We start from the raw sequence: 20027 nt of genomic DNA, 5'->3' as shown, positions 1-20027 counted from the left end.
AATGAAAACAAAAAGAAATGGGGGAAAAAAAACAATTTGTTCTGTCTTTTAGCTATTGAGAGCAAACAGCAAAACAGTTCTTTGTACTTTTTGGAGCTCTTTCCCATAGTCTTGGCTATGAGAATAACTGAGCAAAGAATGTGTTTGAATAAAATTTTGTGATTTACAACTTTGTATGCATGTAAGTGCATGTGTATGTGTACAAAGATGAATTTGTGTATTTACACACTCAAGCACATAAACAGTTTCATACATATGGTATTTAAGTTCTTTTAGATATACTTTAATTGTATATATATATATGCTTTGTTTCTCAGTTCTCATTTGATAATGTAAATATTTGCCAGCCCCGCAATTACTGCTATCATAAAACAGCCTCACTTAAAAATGCAGAGTTTACTGAGATTACAAGCAGGAGATGGGAGCTTTCTATACTGCTGAAATAAATCAGATCTTGCATAAAACATATTTTTCCTTCACATGACAGTACATAAGCAGGCAAAAGATGTTTAGTAAGTTTTAAAATTCTGTTTTGAAATGAAGAGCATGCACATAATTTAATTTCACAGTAATTAAGATGACTACCTATGAGACTCCAAATAAATAGAATGGAATTCCTATCAGCTCACCTTAGAAAAGAAATTCACATATGAAACAAATTTTCTGAAGTTATACTTAATCTTTTTCATAGTCCTCAGACAGTGAAATTCTGAGGCTTTTTTGGTCTTGATTAGATGAAACATACCCCAAAATTTTAAAGAAAATATGCCAGTGCATAACTATAAGAGAACTAGTAAATTTTTCAGCTCATGCAATATGAAGAAAAAAAACAGATAAAATAATTATTTCTCTATTTTTTCCCCATTCAGTTAAGAAATGTTTCATTACAGGTAGACTGAAACATACACCCATATCTTTATCCAAACATAAAGACATCCACAGCAAACTGTTGCAGAAAATAAATTATTACTAGAAAATGATGCTTTCATAAAAAGCCTGACAATGTTTTCTTCTTACACTTTCAAGTAAAACACATTTAACTCAGTCTGCCAGAAATGGCAATGCTTCTGCTCTGTGAAAAATATGCTAATGATGAATATAAGGACAATTTACTGAATACTAAGCAGAAAATCTGTAATGAATTGCCTGTGTTAGTGTTCAGTTTAGGCTTCTTTTTTTTTTTTTTTTTTTTTTTTTTTTTTTTTTTTTTTTTTTTAGAAATAGCGTAAAAAAGATTATACCATTTTGTGGAATGTTATGTATGTCCCTTAAGACAGAGTGCTTAGAAATAAAGACAGAAGTCAGCTGTGGGATAAAGAAATTCAAAGCTGTAATAAATAATAGATTTAAATACTAACTTTTCAATGCAAAAGAGAACTACAGAGAACAAAATAGAAGTGCCAAAAAAATCCAACCCCAACAAATAAATCTCAATCAGTAACTAGCAAGTTGAAACCTAGAATAATTCATTTTACACCTGCAATAAAAAGCAGCTTCTTAAATTACTTGGATGTTGCAACAAAAGCTCATAAATCCATTAAACTAGGCATGTCTTCAAGTTCCCAGCCAGACTTCAATTTTCACTGCAGGTTTTAAGTCTTCAACAGATTAAACTCTTTTCCTAAGAATATTTTACCAGAGTGTTCATTCAGGTGACTCCTTCTAGCTAAAGTCTCCATATCATTCTGTGTTTGAAAGTTTGATAGATATGGCTGCTCCTGACAAGCTTATGTGTTGAATTGCATTTGCCCAAATACTTCCTAAAGGAAATACAGCAGATTATTCTTGCTTTTTCTAAGCACAGGAGAGCTGAACAAGGTTGCTGACTACTCAGCAACAATTCTATTTTGCCCCTCACTAGCACATACTGATATTAAACTCTCTTGCAACTCTTATTTCTGACTTGTATCTCAAAATACTAGTTTATTACCTATGTACTTTAATGTCAATATGTGACAGATCACCATTTCAGAACAATAACATAAAGAGAACACATTCTTTCTAATCTCAATTTCCCAAAGATATTTTTGAAAGTTTTGGCTCTAGACAACAATGGACAACTATTACTGGAAAGCTCTTTTATGTCCTTGCTCCTCTTACAAAGATGCTAGCAAAGCAAGCTGATAAAGGCAGTAAAATTGAAGAACATATATATCTACCTACCTTCCACACAGTCATGGTTCAGTTTATAGAACTGCAGACAGACTTTGGATAAAAGAACTGGAAAACGTTCTGTAGACTGTGGAAGGTCTCGTCTTTTTCATAATTTAAAAAAAGAAATCAGGCTTAAAGCACTACACTGTAAGAAATATACTGCACACACACAAAAAAGAACCCCAACTACCAAAACAAACAAAAGAATCACCCCAAACAAACAAATAAACCAAAAAACTTGCACTGCTGGGATTAAAAACCTGGTGAAACTTTCCTAACAGAACTTCCGTGAGTATCTGATTGTTTTGAAAGTGGTTAGATCTCTTGTATATCCTTATTTTATTTCTCTTTCTGAAAAAGACACATAAACTTTTACACAAACTACTCCTTGAAATACAGAAACATTAAAAAAAAGATCTGTAGCATACTTACTTAAATATTGCTAAAAGAGAAGTCACACTTTCTAGAAGAAATTTGGGAACACAGTTACCATACAATATACACTTACAGATAATGGTATGTATAATTTAACACCAATTTATAATGCAGGAGGTTTCTCTTCTCATCAGCCTGAACTACACTATTACTTTTCAGTCTCTTTCAATAGTAATCTACACTGAACATAAGAAAAAGAAAACACAACTTAAACTCTTACATTAAACATCAAAATATATTGATAGAGGAATTTTACCTATGCAATAAAAGCCAACACTGAATCTGTTGACAAATTTACACTATTTAGTCACAACTGATGTACATCTCCTACTTCAAAATAAAATGTCCTTTAATAGGAAGTGGTGTCATTACTGCACAAAATAACTAGTAATTTTGTAAGATCATCAGCATCTGCACTGTTATTCAGTGTTACATTTAAGTTTTTGGATTCCCTCTTGTATTAAAATAAGGAATATCTTTAATATGGCATTAACATTATCACATCACAAAATTAAACAACCATAATTTTTCCTATCACAGCTAAACAAATTAACTTTTAAAATTTTCCCATTTCCACTGAATTATTATAACTTGAATACATAATGATCATATGAGCCACTCTCCCTTACCAGTAAAGCATCAAACAAATAAAAAAGCTTTATATACTATAATATCTTATGTTTTTTTAGAAAATACAGGTTAGGCTTGGGTAGGAGAAGAAGAAACCTAAGTAACTGCACAAGTAAAATAAAAATGTTTTAATAGTACCAAAGAAGCAAATGTATCAGACTGGATTTCTGTTTTCCTAATCTTTGCAGACACATTTTGCAGAGCTGCTAATAGATTTAAAGCAAACAATTTTATGGCAGATCTTTAAAAAATTTAAAATAAAAATAAAAAAATCAAGCAGCACTATTTCCTATTACTTCCATGAAAGGTGGAAAGGTGGTTACAATATATGTTTTAGCACCGAGACACAGAGAACTATTGTACCAAATGGAAAACTGAAGTATTGAACATGGTATGAGCAAAAATGTATATGGAAAAGTAACACAATAATCTTTTAAAAAAGAATCAACTGTTCTGAATTCTCAGTTCACATGAGCATACAGGAACAGACTTCAACATGATGACAAATCAAGGGCAAAGTACAAAAGGGGAAGCCATGTGAACTTTTCTAAGTTGTCATAAATCATCTGTTGAAGGTCCCAGACATAATAAAATGATGGAATTGTGTTTTTATTTCCTCACAACTGGCTCTAGAACCAAACTAAAGAAGAAAGCTTGGTTGGTCCTGAGCCACAATATGAAATAAATACTGAAATCTGGGATGTTCACAATGTATTACTTAAGAAAACTTCAGGCATATAAAATGGCCAAACGAACAGAGTTTGAGTCCTCATACGTAGGAAGGGAAATAGGATGACAGCAGATTAGGCTAATTGAAGACCATGGGATTGGTGACTCAGTTTGAGAAAGGGGGAAGATTCATGTATCAGAATCTTCTGGGACAAGGGACTGGATGTAGAAGGGAACTAGTAGAGCTACTGCACTAGCAACACCAATTTAATGCACAGGATATTAGGAGTGGAGGAGCAGAGGACAAGGCTATATTCTTAGCTATGCATTTAGCTTGGAAAAACACTACTTGATGCTGTCTCCACTCCCTTTCTACATATGCTCAATTAATATTCTTAACAGTAAAGACAATATCCTCCGAAGTATTCTGTATCATACTCAAAAGATTCTTACTATTTCCATTTTTCTATTTATCATCTCTAACATGTCCAAAATTAAATCCACACCGTAATAAAACTAACACAGGAATTTGCATCTGTGACACAAGAATTATTTTTGGCCTGCCTGTAACAGCTGGGGCACCCCTTACTACATGCATCAAAAAACCCCAACTAAACAACAAAACACAAACAAATAGGTAGTTTTATAAAGAATGCTGACATGCAGACTGATTTTACTGGACTGTTTATTGAAGGCCCCAGACAGAGACCCTATTGTCCTGTGAAAGGAAGAGGAGCCGCATTAAAACAAAACAAAACCCCCCAAAAAAACTAGATAATTTATAAAAACTGAAATATGGAGCAAAAAAAATGAAGATAATGGTGGTTCAAGGAAAAAGAAAAATACATTCAAGGTAGTTAAATGCTTTATATTGAAATGTATCTTTTATAGGTATACACAATGGAAGAAGCACTAATAAATAAAAATTCTGTTATCTTTGCAATTAGCTGAGGGAAAACATTTGAGGTTTTGTTATTTTACATATGTTTCATTAGAGCCTAAAACCAGTTTTCCAAATCAATACAAAGACAAGATTACCACTGTACAGACATAAGCATGCTAGGTTTAAACTAATGGCATGGTAATCACAATGCAGCAACATGGAATCAAGAATCAACAACCCTGCTCTTAGGCTCTAGTTAATACCATAGTTGTTTTAGGGCTACAATGCTATCAAAAACTAAAATAGTTATCAGAGGTGACATGAGTGTGATACACAAGTTACAGTTCCAATGCTGAAATGCAAAAATGTAGGAAACTCATCAGTTTTTACCAGGTTAGAAGGCAATGTGGCATAACAATGCCAGGAATGCCTAGGCAAGAAGGAGCAAGCCTGAGATTTTCAGCTGATTAATTGCTGCTATCACAACTGCCTACCAAATTAGGCAGTTTGTTGTTACACTGGGAAGAACAGCGTTTCAAAGAGGTGTCTGAAGTGAATTTATGCAGAAAGACAGGTTGTGCTGAAAGTTTTGTTTCTTTCACTGCTCTACAGCCAAAAGCCACAACTGTAGAGACACAGAAATCAACCTAATAATGACAGCCAAAAGAATGTGAATAGCTTTCTCTCTTCCCATCAAGGCTTCCTTTCAGTCCATTACAGGGAATAACTACCTTGAAGACAAAACATTGCACTCCTTCAGCTGAAGAGGCTCCCAAATAAATTCTATCAGACATATGCAACCACAGAAGCCTCTTAACTGTCTGTGCTCTTCCATTAACAGTCAGAGCCCTAAGACAAAAACTGTGGTTCTTTCAGTGAAATTTTTAAGAGCTTTTGGTTATTGAAGGGCATTTGCCTTTTTTTTTTTTTCTTCCCCTAAGTGGAAGATAAAAACTATGACTTCTTAGTAATTATGAATCACAATGACATCTTGGAATTACTTTACAGAGAAAGGAAGTAAAAAGTTCTCTGTCTTCATTCATACACAATAAAACAAGAACTTGAAAATGATAAACAAAGAAGACAGCTTATTTAACCTATTTACAGAAACAGTAGCATTCAGACTGCGTTTTATTTTTAAGTCAATAGCTCTGAGGATGAAGTATGCAAAGGCTTCAAGAGACACTCTCAAAAAGATCAAAGGACTCAGAAGTGATGGTAATATTTTCAGGACTACCATCTCACTTCAGAGCTAAAGGCAAGATTCTGCACAGATCATGTGTTTTATGCCATGGATGACTCCATTCAGCAGTTCAAAGTGGGTTTAATTCTAGCTAACCCACTAGTTTAGTATTTCTGCACAAAGAGTGTAAATCTAGTAAAAGTGTCTTGAGATTTATTAGGGTGATACTTTGCTGCTTTCCTAGCCTCACAAAACTTAATATGTTATGATATCATTCATGATAGATATTATCAACACTGTGAAGTGCAGAAGAAACAGAATGACAGAATCATCTAGGTTGGAAAGGACCTTGAAGATCATCCAGTCCAACCATTAACCTGGCACTGACAGTTCCCAACTACACCATATCCCTCAATGCTGTTGACCCGACTCTTAAACATCTCCAAGGATGGGGACTCCACCACCTCCCTGGGCAGCCCATTCCAACACCTAACAACCTGTTCTGTAAAGAAATGCTTCCTGATATCTAGGCTAAACCTTCCCTGGTGCAATTTGAGGCCATACCCTCTTGTCCTATCACTTACTATTTGGTTAAAGAGACTCATCCCCAGCTCTCTGCACCCTCCTTTCGGGTAGCTGTAGAGGGCGATGAGGTCTCCCCTCAGCCTCCTCTTCTCCAGACTAAACACCCCCAGTTCCCTCAGCCACTCCTCATATGACATGTGCTCCAGACCCTTCACCAGCTTCACTGCCCTTCTTTGGACACACTCGAGTCATTCAATGTCCTTTTTGTAGTGAGGGGCCCAAAACTGAACACAGGAATCGAGGGGCGGCCTCACCAGTGCCGAGTACAGGGGTCAGATCCCTTCCCTGTCCCTGCTGGCCACGCTATTGCTGACACAAGCCAGGATGCCATTGGCCTTCCTGGCCCCCTGGGCACACTGCTGGCTCCTGTTCAGCTGGCTGTCAATCAACCCCCCCAGGTCCCTCTCTGACTGGCAGCTCTCCAGCCACTCCTCCCCAAGCCTGTAGCGCTGCTGGGGGTTGTTGTGGCCCAAGGGCAGCCCCCGGCATTTGGCCTTATTGAAACTCCTCCAGTTGGCCTCAGCCCATGGCTCCAGCCTGTCCAGGTCTCTCTGCAGAGCCTCCCTGCCCTCGAGCAGATCAACACTCCCACCCAACTTGGGGTCATATGCAAACTTACTGAGGGCGCACACGATCCCCTCGTCTAGATCACCAACACCAACACCAAGCCCTGGGGGACACCACTCGTGACTGGCCACCAGCTGGATTTAACTCCGTTCACCACAACTCTTTGGGCCCGGCCATCCAGCCAGTTTTTTTACCCAGCAAAGCGTGTGCCCATCCAAGCTGCAAAGCAGCCAGTTTCACCAGGAGAATGCTGTGGGAAATGGTGTCAAAGGCCTTACTAAAGTCAAGGTAGACAACATCCACAGCCTTTCCCTCATCCAATAAGCAGGTTGCCCTGTCACAGAAGGAGATTGGGTTTGTCAGGCAGGACCTGCCTTTCATAAACCCCTGCTGACTGGGCCTGATCGTCTGATCTGTCCTACATGTGTTGTGTGATGGCACTCAGGATGAGCTGCTCCATCAGCTTCCCTGGCACCGAAATCAAGCTGACAGGCCTGTAATTTCCCGGATCATCCTTCCGACCCTTCTTATATATGGGCGTCACAATGGCCAATTTCCAATCTGTCAGGACCTCAGGACTGCTGGTAAATGATGGAAAGCAGCTTGGTGAGTACCCCAGCCAGCGGGTGTATCCCATCTGGTCCTATAGACTTGTGTGTGTCTGTGTGATGCAGCAGGTCACTGACTGTCTTCTCCTTGGTTGCAGGGGGATCATTCTCCCAGTCTCTGTCTTCTGGCTGAGGAGGCTGGATTCCCTCAATACAATTAGTTTTGTAATTAAAGACTGAGGCGAAGGCAGCATTAAGCACCTCAGCCTTCTCCTCATCACTTGCTACCATGTTTCCTCCTGTGTCTAGCAGGGGATGGAGGCTCTCCCTGGTCTTTCTTTTGCTACTGACATACTTATAGAAACATTTCTTGTTGTCCTTGATTGCTGAAGCCAGATTAATTTCCAGCTGGGCTTTAGCCCTCCCGATTTCCGCCCGGCATAGCCTCACAGCATCTTTGTAATCACTGTGAGTGCCTACCCCCTTCTTCCAAAGGCCATAAACTCTCCTTTTCTCCCTGAGTTGCAGCCAAAGCTCCCTGTTCAGCCAGGGTGGTTGTCTGTGGAGCTGGCTTCTTTTACAGCACCTGGGGACAGCCTGCTCCTGAGCCATTAAGACTTCCTTCTTAAACAGTGTCCAGCCTTCCAGGACCCCTATACCCTTCAGGACCGTCTCCCAAGGGATCCCTTCAAGGAGGTGCCTAAACAAAACAAAGTCAGCCCTTCTGAAGTCCAGGATGTCAGTTCTCCTTAGCCCTCTCCTGGCCTCTCTAAGAGTAGAGAGCACTGTTATTTCGTGTTTGCTGTTCCCTAGTCATCCTCCAACCGCCACATCATCCACTGGTCCTTCTCTGTTCACAAAGAGATCCAGCAGGGCACCTTCTCTGGTTCACTTACCAGCTGTGTCAGGAAGTTGTCTCCCACACATTCCAGGCATCTCCGGGCCTGGTCCTGCTCTGCTGTGTTCTATTTCCAGCAGATGTCTGGGAAGTTAAAGTCACCCACAACAAAAGCAAGCAATGATGAGATTTCACCTAGATGCCCACAGAATATTTCATCCACCTCTGTCCTAGGTTGGTAGCCTATAGTAGAACAGTACAAACACTATAAAAACAGCACTACTGCTAGTGTTAGTGGCAAGCATCTCCTCTTAGTCTCCTGAAAGACTACTGTCACAATAATAAATCAATATATAACTTAATCTTGCATAGCAAAAGACAAAATAGGCAGAAAAGGGAGGTGGAGTTAGGACTGATGCCATGATTCTCATAGTTCAAATGAAGACAAATGAAGAAACATCAAGAGAAAGAAGCTTAAGATTCCTACTGGATAAATGAAAAACAGAATGAGGGGAAGGGAATGTTTTTAACCTCTTCTGTGAATTACTTGAACCGAATAATCAGTTACTTAACAATACACAGGTCAGTTACTCTAGCTTAACAGCAAAAATGAAATTATACCATTCCAGGGTTCACAGTCCTGAGTCTAATGGAGAAGGAAAGTAAATAGCTAGCATAGCTGTGGGCTAAAGTTGCACTCCAAAAAATTAAACACTGCTTGTCCCAGTTTGAAAGTTTATTGGCTTTTAACTTCTATTAAGGATCTTTGACTTTAATCTTAACCAGACAAGTCAATTTCCCAGACTCACCAAGCAAAGGAGAAAGGGAACTACAGAAAGCCAAGACGTAATCTAGGATTATTAGCATCAAACATTTATAAGAATTTGGCTGGATATTCTCCCCTAGGACTCAAACAATATGTACGGCCCAAGTACTTCAAACTAATCTAAAAAAAAAAATCATAGAAAAATATGGATCAAGTGATATGCTAGTTCATTCCCCTAGTTCAAGGCAGGATCAACCAAATCTACATAATTCCTGACAGACATGTATCTAAATTTTTTTAGAGAGATCTAGGGATCTCTCATCTCCCACACAGCTCATGACAGAAATCACTTATACTTGCTAAAAAAATCTTCATACTAACTAACTGGAATCTTTTCTTGCTACAATTTAAAGGTCTTATTTCTTGTCTGTCCACATCAGACATGCAGGGTAACTTATTCTCTTACTTTTTTCCTATCTTTTATGTATTGGAAGATTTACAATATCTAAACTCAATATTCTCTTCCTTAATCAAAACACCCAATTCATACCAACTTCTGTCTTATTTTTATCTCTGATAATTTTAAGTAGTCTTCAATTGGTCCTATCCTTCATGAAGGTGCAGTGCCACAAACAGAAGGGAACAGATATGTTATTCCTGGTGGTCCTACAGGCAATTTCCAGGTAATGACAAAAGAGGGCAAAACCAAGGATGAGGGTCAGAGTTTAACATAACAAGAAACAAGGAGAATTAGAGAGAGAAGCTTTTTTTCCTGTGAGAATCAGCAAAAACTTTTAAAACATGACCTATTTAAATATCTCCATTATGACCACACAGGCACCCCTGGGGAAAAGATAGACACAGAAAGAGAAGCATCTGGGGATGCTCCCAGAATTCCTGAGACTGTTAGGAACAAAACCTCTTGAACAGAAGATGTAAAAAGCAGTTAGGAAAGAAGGCAGTACGAGGTCTGACTTGGGGAGAAGTGGGGAAGAAGCAGCTGAAAACACTGAGTGTTCATGAAAGGATGATTCTTCATTTTTAGGAAAATAAGGGAGAACACAAAAAGAAGAAATTGGGCTTCAGGAAATTAAACTTTGGCAAACTCACCCATGCACCAAAAGACATTTCTGTAAGCACACCAACAGATAGGAAACTGGCTCGCTCTTCTCTGAAGGGGTGGCACTAAGTACTTACACCAAAAGCACAGGAGTGCTAGTGCCTTTTCTTTGTTGACACCTAATTAGAAAGGTGTCTATGATTAGACAGCTACTTAAATAAAATAGATGTTCTCAAATTGGTTAAATCTGTTGAAATTCACCATAAGGTTTTTAGAGCTGACTGGACTAGTATCAGAATTATCAACAGCAAATTTTGAGAATTTGTAGAGGACAGCAGTGATTCCAAAAGACTGGAAAACATCCAGTGACTAGCTTAAAAAAAAAAAAAAAAAAAAAGGAAGTAGATATGCAGCAACTTAATTTCAATTCCCCCCAAATTTGAAAGTATGTAGCAGATAAGAAGTTGAGTAATACATGACCTGTCAAGAACAAGTGACTTCAAATCTATCACAATATTCTTTATGACATAACAGCAGATCCTGTAGTTAGAGAAGCAGAAGTAGGTATCATACAGCCCAACTCTAATGAGTCTTTGGACATTGTTTATCATGGGACTTTTATAAGAAAAGAGAAATATAATGGTGCAGAAGGCAAGAAGTTCTAATAAGCAGATGAGACTAAACTTGGAAGGGCTACATGCATGCTTAAAGACTACATGTTAAAAGCAATCTTAATAAATTTGAGAAACAATCTGCAGAAGACCTAAATACAATTCAGCAAGGGGAATTCCAGACCTTAACAGAAATAAGTAACAGAAGAAATATAAGATGGAGACTAACTAGCAAGGCAACAGCACAGTGGAAAAGGAGCACTGAAGCTAGAGTGGATCATATTCTGACTAGTAGCCTATGTCACACTAGCAAAATCAGCAAAATCGCATGCTAGGATGCATAACCAGCAGATTGCAAGTCTAGAAATTTACAATGGGACAGAGAATTGTTTTCAAAAGAACAGGACCGCAGATGCTAGGAAGGAAAATCCAAAGCACTATGCACTGGAGTGAGCTGTTGTCTATCTTCTTTCTAAAGAGATTTTAGTATCCAGGACTGTTGGCCTGACAGTGTTCACTATCAGAGAAGGCATGAATGTAAAATAAAGTACACTTCTCCCTCCTCCTCCCCCACCCCTGGAAGAAAACTATATATTTTCTACATTCCAAAAAAGGTTTGCCCTGAAAGTTTTTACTCCTTATAGGTAGCAGAAAAACTGCCTGCTGACCATTTTACAACCAACTATCATAACAGGAAAGATACTTAAAAAATAAAATTGAGCTGTATGTCCCCCAAGATATAGGAAACCAGGTAGGTATGTAACCTCTCACAGGACATACCAGTAAGTTATTATTTTAATTTCTAACATATATCTGCTTTGCAACTTCAGAATTTTCCTTCTATTGTATTTAATTATTTGAGTAATAAAAAAATGTGCAACTTGATGTCTTTACTGCAAACAAAGAAAAGAAGAGGCTCAACAGTCTGACAGTGTCTTTTTAAAGATTACACATAATGACAGTGAGATTGCTGAAAATCATACGTTATTCATTCAGATTTACCACCACAGCAAAAAACTTTAGGTTAATTAATGCTTCAATATATTTGAAAAATGACTAAGCCAATTAATCTTGTTCATCTATAAATGGAACAGTAGAGGAAAATTTTTGAAGAACTTTATTTAGGATTGCCAAGGTTCTGTCAACAATGATAAGCAATATAAAGGAGTAAGTAAAGTGTATTAAAGTAGTACCATATTGCTGGTACAAGCTCAAACTTAAAGAATACACAAATCAATACAGAATAAAATATGCCAGTGCCATTCTACTACTTATGATCCGGTGACTGCATTTAATAAATTTACATCTCTTGCTCATCCTAGCTGGCTGCAACAGAGACCAGGAAATACCATGCTTAGTAAGGGTAAAGGTACCATACTGTCAAAAAGGTACTGACAGAAATTGCAGAGCTGGATCAAGTAAATGAGACTCTAAATTCAAGAACCATGAAAACAAAACAATACTTATACACTGAGACCCAATGAACAAATATGTGCATGAAGTCAAATACCTTAACAGCTCCTATTAAGAGTTAGGCACTCAGATAACTTTGCAGGTTTGTGCCTAATTAATATTAAAATGCAGCAGAAACACAACTTTTACATAAGAATCCAAATACTTAAAAAAAACCCCCGAACACAACAGAATCAATTTTTTTGATTTTACAATTGCAGAATTTAGAATTTTTTAGGCTTATCAATTTAGGAAGACCCAGCTTCTGGTACAATGTTTCAATTAAGGTGTAAAAGAACATTGAATTTTATCCTTCTCGGTTATCTAGATACTCATGACCACATATGGCATCCTGCAGTCGACTACTGATTCATTTACACCAGCATATACTATACCATGAATAAAAATCAGAATGTATCTGAATTTTCTTCCTATTTGTCTGCAATTCTCAGTTTCTTAGTAACTGAAGAAATGAAAGATCTAGCTTTGAACCTCTTTAAAGGAATCCTTATTATTCATTCTGCAGCAATTAAAAAGGGCTTCCACATTTTCTAATGTTAAATCATAAAAATGCTGCCTTCACTCCCTCTCAAAAATTTTATTCATGCGCTGTTCACAGAAACGAGTTTTTAAAATTATAAAGAAAGGTTATTATGAGGCATGTGAGCTTCTCCCATGCAATTGCCTCAAAGGGGTAAGAAGCAGCAAGCAATCTAATCACTGCTATGAGAAACAGTATTTTAATAAAAACAGATTTTCACAGGTGGCATTTCTTGCTTTTTTGCTGTTGTTCCATGCAAATCCTTGCAGCATAACACACAGGTTTGGACATTCATTTTCAAAAGTTTTTATTTCCTTGTTTCTTTGGCATCACTGACAAATATACTTGAAGCAATTTCTTGACAGGAACTAAAGCATTTTAAATCTGTAAAAAGTGGCAAATTCAACTTCTTGTTGCATACCATCTCTTTTGCAATTTTACCAAAGTACAGCTGTTGTAAGCATGTTATGAGGTTACCAGAAAAGCAGTGCATGGTTATGCAGTGCAAATGATCAGTGTTGTTTCTTAGGAATGGTGAATTCAGTGAAAATATGTCCCATAGTTACTTCTGGTTCACCAGAATACATTCAGAAGTAACAGACAATGCATTACTACTCCTCTATATGGGCTTTGAAGTCCTCCATCCTAAATTTTAGGTTCCATGCTAAAAGAACATAATTAAAATAAAAGCAGGTGTCTCCCTTTGCTTTGACACAGCAACAAGTACTAAAACAATTTCTTAAAATAGAAAATTTTTACTATGTGTTGGGTTTGTGTGTGGCAGCATTTTGGTAGCAGGGGAGGGAGCTACAGAGGGGGCTACAGAGGCTCCCCCGGCTCCAAGCTGGACCCACCTCTGGCCAAGGCTGAGACAATTAGAGATGGTGGCTGCACCTCTGTGATAACGTATTTAAGAAGGGGGCCCTAAGAGGAGGAGGAGTTGTGAGGGAAATATCTATGCAAACACTGAGGTCAGTTGAAGAAAGGAGTAGGGGAGGAGGTGTGCTGGAACAGAGACTCCCCTGCATCCTGTGGTGAGAGGGCAGGCTGTCCCCCTGCAGCCCATGGAGGTCACCACAGCAGAGCAGGTGGCTATGCCTGAAAAATGCTGGGACTGAGGGAAGTCCACGCTGGAGCAGTCTGTTGCTGGGAGGACTGCAGCTTATGGAAGGGACCCATTCTGGAGCAGTTCATAAAGTTCCCACAGCAGCTTGTGGGAGGGACCATGATGGAGTAGTTTTGGAAGAGCTGCAGCCCTGTGGGAAGGATTCATGTCAGAGAAGTTTGTGGAGGACTGTCTCCCATGAGAGACACCCCACACTGGAGAGGGGAAGAGTGTGAGAGTCCTCCATCTGAAGAGGAAGGAGTAGCAGAAATAACAGGTGATGAACTGACCACAACCCCCATCTCCCACCACCCTGCATTGCTGGGGGGAGGAGGTATAAAAATCAGGAGTAAAGCTGAGTCTGGGAAGAAAGGAGGAGTGGAGGAAGGTCTTTTTAAGATGTGGTGGTATTTCTCACTGTCCTACTCTAATTGGTAAATTAAGTGTTGGTGGTGTTCAAAATGAAATTGATGTTCTTTCTCCTCCCCACTCAAGTCTGCCTTTTGCCCACGACCATAATTGGTGAGTCATCTCTCTCTGTCCTTGTCTCAATCCCCAAGCCTTTTTCTTTATTTTCTCCTCCCCATCCTAGAGGGAGAAGGAGTAAGCGAGAGGCTGTGTGGTGCTCAGTTGCCCTCTGGGCTCAAATCACAACATACTGTAACATCTGGAGAAGACTAAACTGCATATTGTAGGGGACTCTAACCAATCAACCAGTTTTTCCTTAGCTTATTTTATTTTCTGGCCAAGTTTCCATCTGCAGGTCACTAGAAGACCTACCAAGTAATCAGTCACCTTTGAGGAATAAGAAGCTTCACGCCCACCTCAACTACATGTCAATGGAAGACAACTGCTGATTTCTACAGGCTCAGGATAACCCACCTATCCCCTAACAGTTTAACGTTGAAATCTACAACCAGACTACGCTGTTATTAAGTGACTTGGTATCCAACCTCTGCAGCCATACAGACTATCTCCCAGTGTGTCTAGTTCTATCTCACACTTTCTCCATGCACATGATGGCAGAGGCAAACCAGCTGTCAAGCTTCGGCCCTTAGGCAAAAATGAGATGTACCAGTGGGCTGTCTGAGCAGATGACACTGTCTTTCTAAAGAAAGGCCATTGGACTGGAGCTGGCCCACAGACTCCTTCTGGAAGGTACAAAGCTAAGCCAGTCAGTAACCATTTTAAAAGCCTTGAACAAACAAACAAAACCCATCAGCTATAATTCCCACATTGGTACTGGAAATCACATGTTAACCAGCACTTTATGTTTTGTAAAGATTATCTACTGTTCCTAGATGGTTTTCAGAGATAGCAAAAATACAGAACATATAAACACTGACCTTGTTTCTTTTAACCCTTCTTTCTGAATGACTTCCAGTATTTGTTTTGCAGTCATTGGTGAGTTGGGGTACTTTTCCAATGCCTGAAAAGAAACAATAAATGTGTAAGTGACAAGACACAGCTGTCCTGTGAATCTGAAAGGTTATGCGATCATGCAGTTTTTAATGTAGTAATTTGTGAAAGGCAAGGGACAGTAGTGTTGAGACTGGAGTCCTCAGTCTGTTGGAAGGCCAGATACAATCCAGGGAACTGCAGCAAGATTAAGATTTACTTGCTGCTTTCTGCATCATCTGCTACATCTGCCTGGGAAAAATTCTTAACAGGTTCCAAATAAAAGAGTTGAAATATGCAACTAATTTTATGACACAGCAACTAAGTTCCTTTCAGACAGGAGGGGGGAAAAAAAACAAACAAAAAAAAAGAGACAGTATTCTTTTTTGATTTTTATTACTTTAGAATTATTTGAGGTCATCTGAATATTCTACACTTAGCTTTTGTCATGACCTCAGTTAACAAAATGGCTAAAACCTTCCATTTGTAGAGCAGGAGCTACTATGAGAATTGACACAGATAGGTTTCAATTTTTAAATGCTTTTTGTTTCTAAGAACGATGAAAAATGAAGTAGTCAGAACAGTCACAGCACACAAGATGCTACATGACAGAGTGCAGTATATTTTTCCAGTTCAGCTCAGTTTTCCACTCCTTTGCCTTTTCCAATTGAGCCCAAGTAACCCACTCCTCTTTCCAGATACAACCATCTTGTACAGATTTTTCTGGTTTTCCACTTCCTTTTTGTCCCCATCAGTTTTAAGCTGTTAAACAGCCACTCTTTTGCTTATGTAAGGTGCCAGACTGACAGCCCTGGAAAATGAAACCTTTCAACGAGCAGTAAAAGGTGCAGCACAGGCCACAGCAATCCAGCGTCCCAGAGCATCTTACCAACGTATCTCAGCCAGAACTTGCATTTCTACTCCTGGGTAAGTAAGAAACCAGTTTGGTCTCCAAATTCCTCCAATCCTGAGCTTCTCTTTAGTAGTTACCAAATGATGGCAATTGTCAAAGTAGCTACTACTGTGTGGATACCTGCCCACTAGGTATTAGAGACATCACCACATCATATCATCAACCTGAAGGGTGCTAGCCAGGGCTGTAATTCAAGCAGCTCATCTAAAGCCAAAGCATCCCTACTCACTACAGCTTGACCACCTCAGCCCTCTCCCATCATTTTACAGTTCTGATTTACTGCCTGTTCTTCCCTTTCGCAGCCAAAACACAGTTTACCATATTCTTCAGTTCTTTGTTACAGATGAGCTTTGTATCCTTTATCTTTCAGTTCCACAAAGGAAAATGCAGAAGTAAGGGCTGCACTAGAAAGGTCTGGGAGCTGAACGGAGCTTATCTCATGTACATCAATATGCAAGATTCAAAAGGGACCCATCAGGAAAGGAAAACCAAAAGGTGATTTGAAAAGAGAAAGAAGAGTGGGTAGGAAAGAGTATGACAATGAGTAAGGACAGAAGAAATTGCATAGGACTGGGAAGAGGGCCATTGCACAGCAAGGGAAGAAAAATGATAACAATGTATTAGTGACAGAATCACAATGACACACTGGAAAAATGACAATGCGTACCAAGATTAAGACTAGGATGAGAAAAGATTAATGGTGTGAAGAGACAAAAATGGAAACTTTAACCTTCGGAAAGAAGACAAAGAACAACATAAAATGAGAATACACCAAAATAAAGTGAAAAGAAGAGAACTGAACTGGGAACATTCCAGAGGGCAAACTGGAAAGGACAGAAGAGGAAACTACACTGTACTGGACACGGCTATGAAGGAAACTGTGTGCACTTGAAAGTGGGGTTACTCACTGTGGAGGATTCCCTGTTTCTCTTCCTGAGTACAGGCCCCTCAGCACACCTGGACAGCTCCTCCCTGTAATTGAGAAAATTTGGGTAGCCCTGTCCCCTTCTCTACGACATCACATCCTACTCTATAAAGTCAGTAAAAGTGCCAAGTATTACCACGTGAGTTTGACGATAATGGGAAGGAAACAATAAAGCTACGCAAACGTCAGAGATCACCCTGTTCTGGACAATGGGAGAAGGGAGAGCAGTTTGTGCTGAGGAAGCTGCACTGAACTGGTTGTGGAAACAATGGCCAGACATACGGATACATAATATCATCTTCACCAAACAACAATGAAACCAACAAGCAGGATGCATAATGCCACTACATAAAGTTTAATCAAATCCACAAGGCAGATTTCAAATAGCACAGTATGAAGTGAACACATTCAGGGTATAATGACAAACTGAAATGCAGAGTATGTTAGACAGGCTGAAAGTGCTGGAGCAAACAATTGCCCATTGTGTGGACTTGTTTTATGCCGGACATGTAGTGTGGCCTGTAGTTCATATACCCCATGAATTTAATTCTGTTCATCTAACCCTTTAAACCCTGTTATTTAAAGAACTGTTCATACCCTAACTGAAAAGCATTTATTCACCAATTCAAACACTGCTCAAGTTGAAAATCCTGTTATGTACCTGATTCTTTATCAGAATGAAGATTAATTTAGCAGAGAACCTTAGTAAGGATGTTTTTTTCTGCCCCTCCCACCATGTTGTCACCCCCCCTTCCCATTTTAACCTAGCCATTTATCTCAGTAAGAAAATAAAAATAATTACTTGTTAAAACATTTTAATGATAATCTCATTTTCTTCCCCCAGTTATGGAAAAGAGCATCAGAGTATTATTTAAGAGTCTGTGAGCTAATGAATATAGTGAACTGATAATTGCACTAATGTCTCTTGCCTCTGTATCTCACCATAAACACTGCTAAAAGCCCACAGTCCCTTTTGCATTTCTAAGACTTTTAAAAATAATATTAGAAATTCAAAGTGAATTACTAACTGTGCCTTAAGGCAACTAAGATACTAAAATGCAGTAGCATAAAGTAACACACATCAGGGGAGGAAGCCTTTATCTGTTTTAAATATCTTTCTCCTTCCTCCCACTCCATCCACCAACACTCATATCGTATATGGGCAGTGACTAATAATGCTGAAATTAAAACATGCCAAAGTACTGTCATGAAGAATATGACTGTTTTGATGTATTTTGTTAAGAAGGACAATGGCAGAAGAATGGTTTGCACTGACTGCAACCTCTATCACAGAGGATCAAATATGCTCTATTTATTCCTGCCATTCAACCACAGCCTTAAAAAGGGATAACCGCTAAATAACTGGGACAAGTTATTTGATATCCATCAGGACAATCTGGAAGAGAACAGAAGTAGTCATTGCACTGAACACATTCTTGGTGTTCATTCAAACCCTGGTTAATGACTCAAAGAGAAGACTACTCAGATTCTACCAAGCACAGTGGAAATCAAAGCTCCCAGCAAATGGTAGAGGTCTGACAAATTCTTACGTTAGTATCACCTACAAGTATCAACCCACAACTTCAGAGATACTAAATAATTACACAGATGCCACAGACACATACGTTCCCAGTTTCATTGTGGCAAAGTCATGTCAATTATACAGGAAAAGAAGAAATTCTTTTCTCACCGTGGCATCTACGATCTTCTGCTCATTGGCAACTGCTCAAAAAAATCAGTTGCAACGCTGGGGAAAAACACTTTCCAGTGAAATGTTAACAAGAAAACTCTAGAGCTTTGTGTAAGAGAGAAATCCCGAATGCTCAGCTCGCCTACTAAATCCGAAGAGAACCTCTGTGTAATTGATGGAATTATTAGTTTAATTTATATACACAGCTGCTTGTGACTACAGGAGTCAGATCTGCTCAATCGTTTGCATTTCAGCCACTAGAGGGAACACAAGCAGAGGGACAGAATGAAGAAAGGCAATCTAGAAAGCTGGCCTTCTTGCCACACATAAATATTCCTACAGAAAGTGGGAAGCTTTGCCAGAAAAGCAGCAACTACTCCTGCAGCTATTAGTTATTATGCTGACAGAAAACGATTCTTCTAACCAAGATCCAAGTGTGGTCTGATACTGTGCTGTGGTCAAAAAGCAGCAGGCAGATAAGTCTAGTGGGCTTGTTGATGCTGACCATGTGGTCAAGAGTACAGCTAGCTGGAACTGGACAGAGCCTCTTCACTTCTGGAAGCTGCCTGCAGGGATCTGAAGGTCAGCTAGCTAAGAAAAATCAGGATCATTTTATCATGTCTGCTGGGTCACACTACAGGCTGAGCCACTACTCACAAATTCAGGAAAAGAAAGAGGAATAGTACAGTTATTGCCAGTGCTCCCACTCAACAGCCTAAATACAAATCAGGCTGAACTGCACAATAGGCAATCTTTACTGCCCAAAGACAGCAGAGTGAAAAAAAGAAGAGAAAAATAACTTTCCTTGTTCTAAGCAGAAAATATATTTTCTAGCCACCCATTACTAAATTAATGAATTGAAAGATGGAGTCCCAAACAGGGTACAAGAACAGCATCCTGGAAAAAATCCAGCATTGTCTTTTTCAGCTGCTTGTGTGAGGTTAACAGGAGGAGTGACTTCTATTGTGGGAAATGCCCCACTCAAATCTTTTGTATTCATTTTTGATTAATGGCTTTAGTCACTGGGGAATTATCAGCAGCCTGGTAAAAGTTCAAAGCCCTTTGTATGAAGAA

The 20027-nt window shown here is 39.0% G+C and overlaps 1 protein-coding gene across 2 annotated transcripts in view; it reads right to left on the bottom strand.

The window, feature by feature from the left end:
- ASXL3 (ASXL transcriptional regulator 3) overlaps positions 1 to 17307 on the bottom strand; it is a 110982-nt gene extending 93675 nt beyond the window's left edge. Inside the window, exons 1-3 of one of the 2 annotated variants that reach the window (XM_026842489.1) lie at positions 17247 to 17307; positions 15374 to 15456; positions 15031 to 15033 (exon numbers count right to left, since the gene is read on the bottom strand). In XM_026842489.1, coding sequence (XP_026698290.1) covers positions 15031 to 15033; positions 15374 to 15429 — 59 coding nt within the window. In that variant the 5' untranslated portion in view covers positions 15430 to 15456; positions 17247 to 17307. The remainder of the gene's footprint in view (positions 1 to 15030; positions 15034 to 15373; positions 15457 to 17246) is intronic. The other variant, XM_026842490.1, reaches the window with a different exon arrangement.
- Between the last annotated feature and the right edge of the window lie 2720 nt (positions 17308 to 20027).

The sequence above is a fragment of the Athene cunicularia genome, assembly GCF_003259725.1.
Source record: "Athene cunicularia isolate RWA chromosome 2 unlocalized genomic scaffold, athCun1 chr2_part1, whole genome shotgun sequence".
In the NCBI taxonomy this organism is placed as follows: domain Eukaryota; kingdom Metazoa; phylum Chordata; class Aves; order Strigiformes; family Strigidae; genus Athene; species Athene cunicularia.
This window is presented reverse-complemented; position numbering and strand designations above follow the sequence as displayed.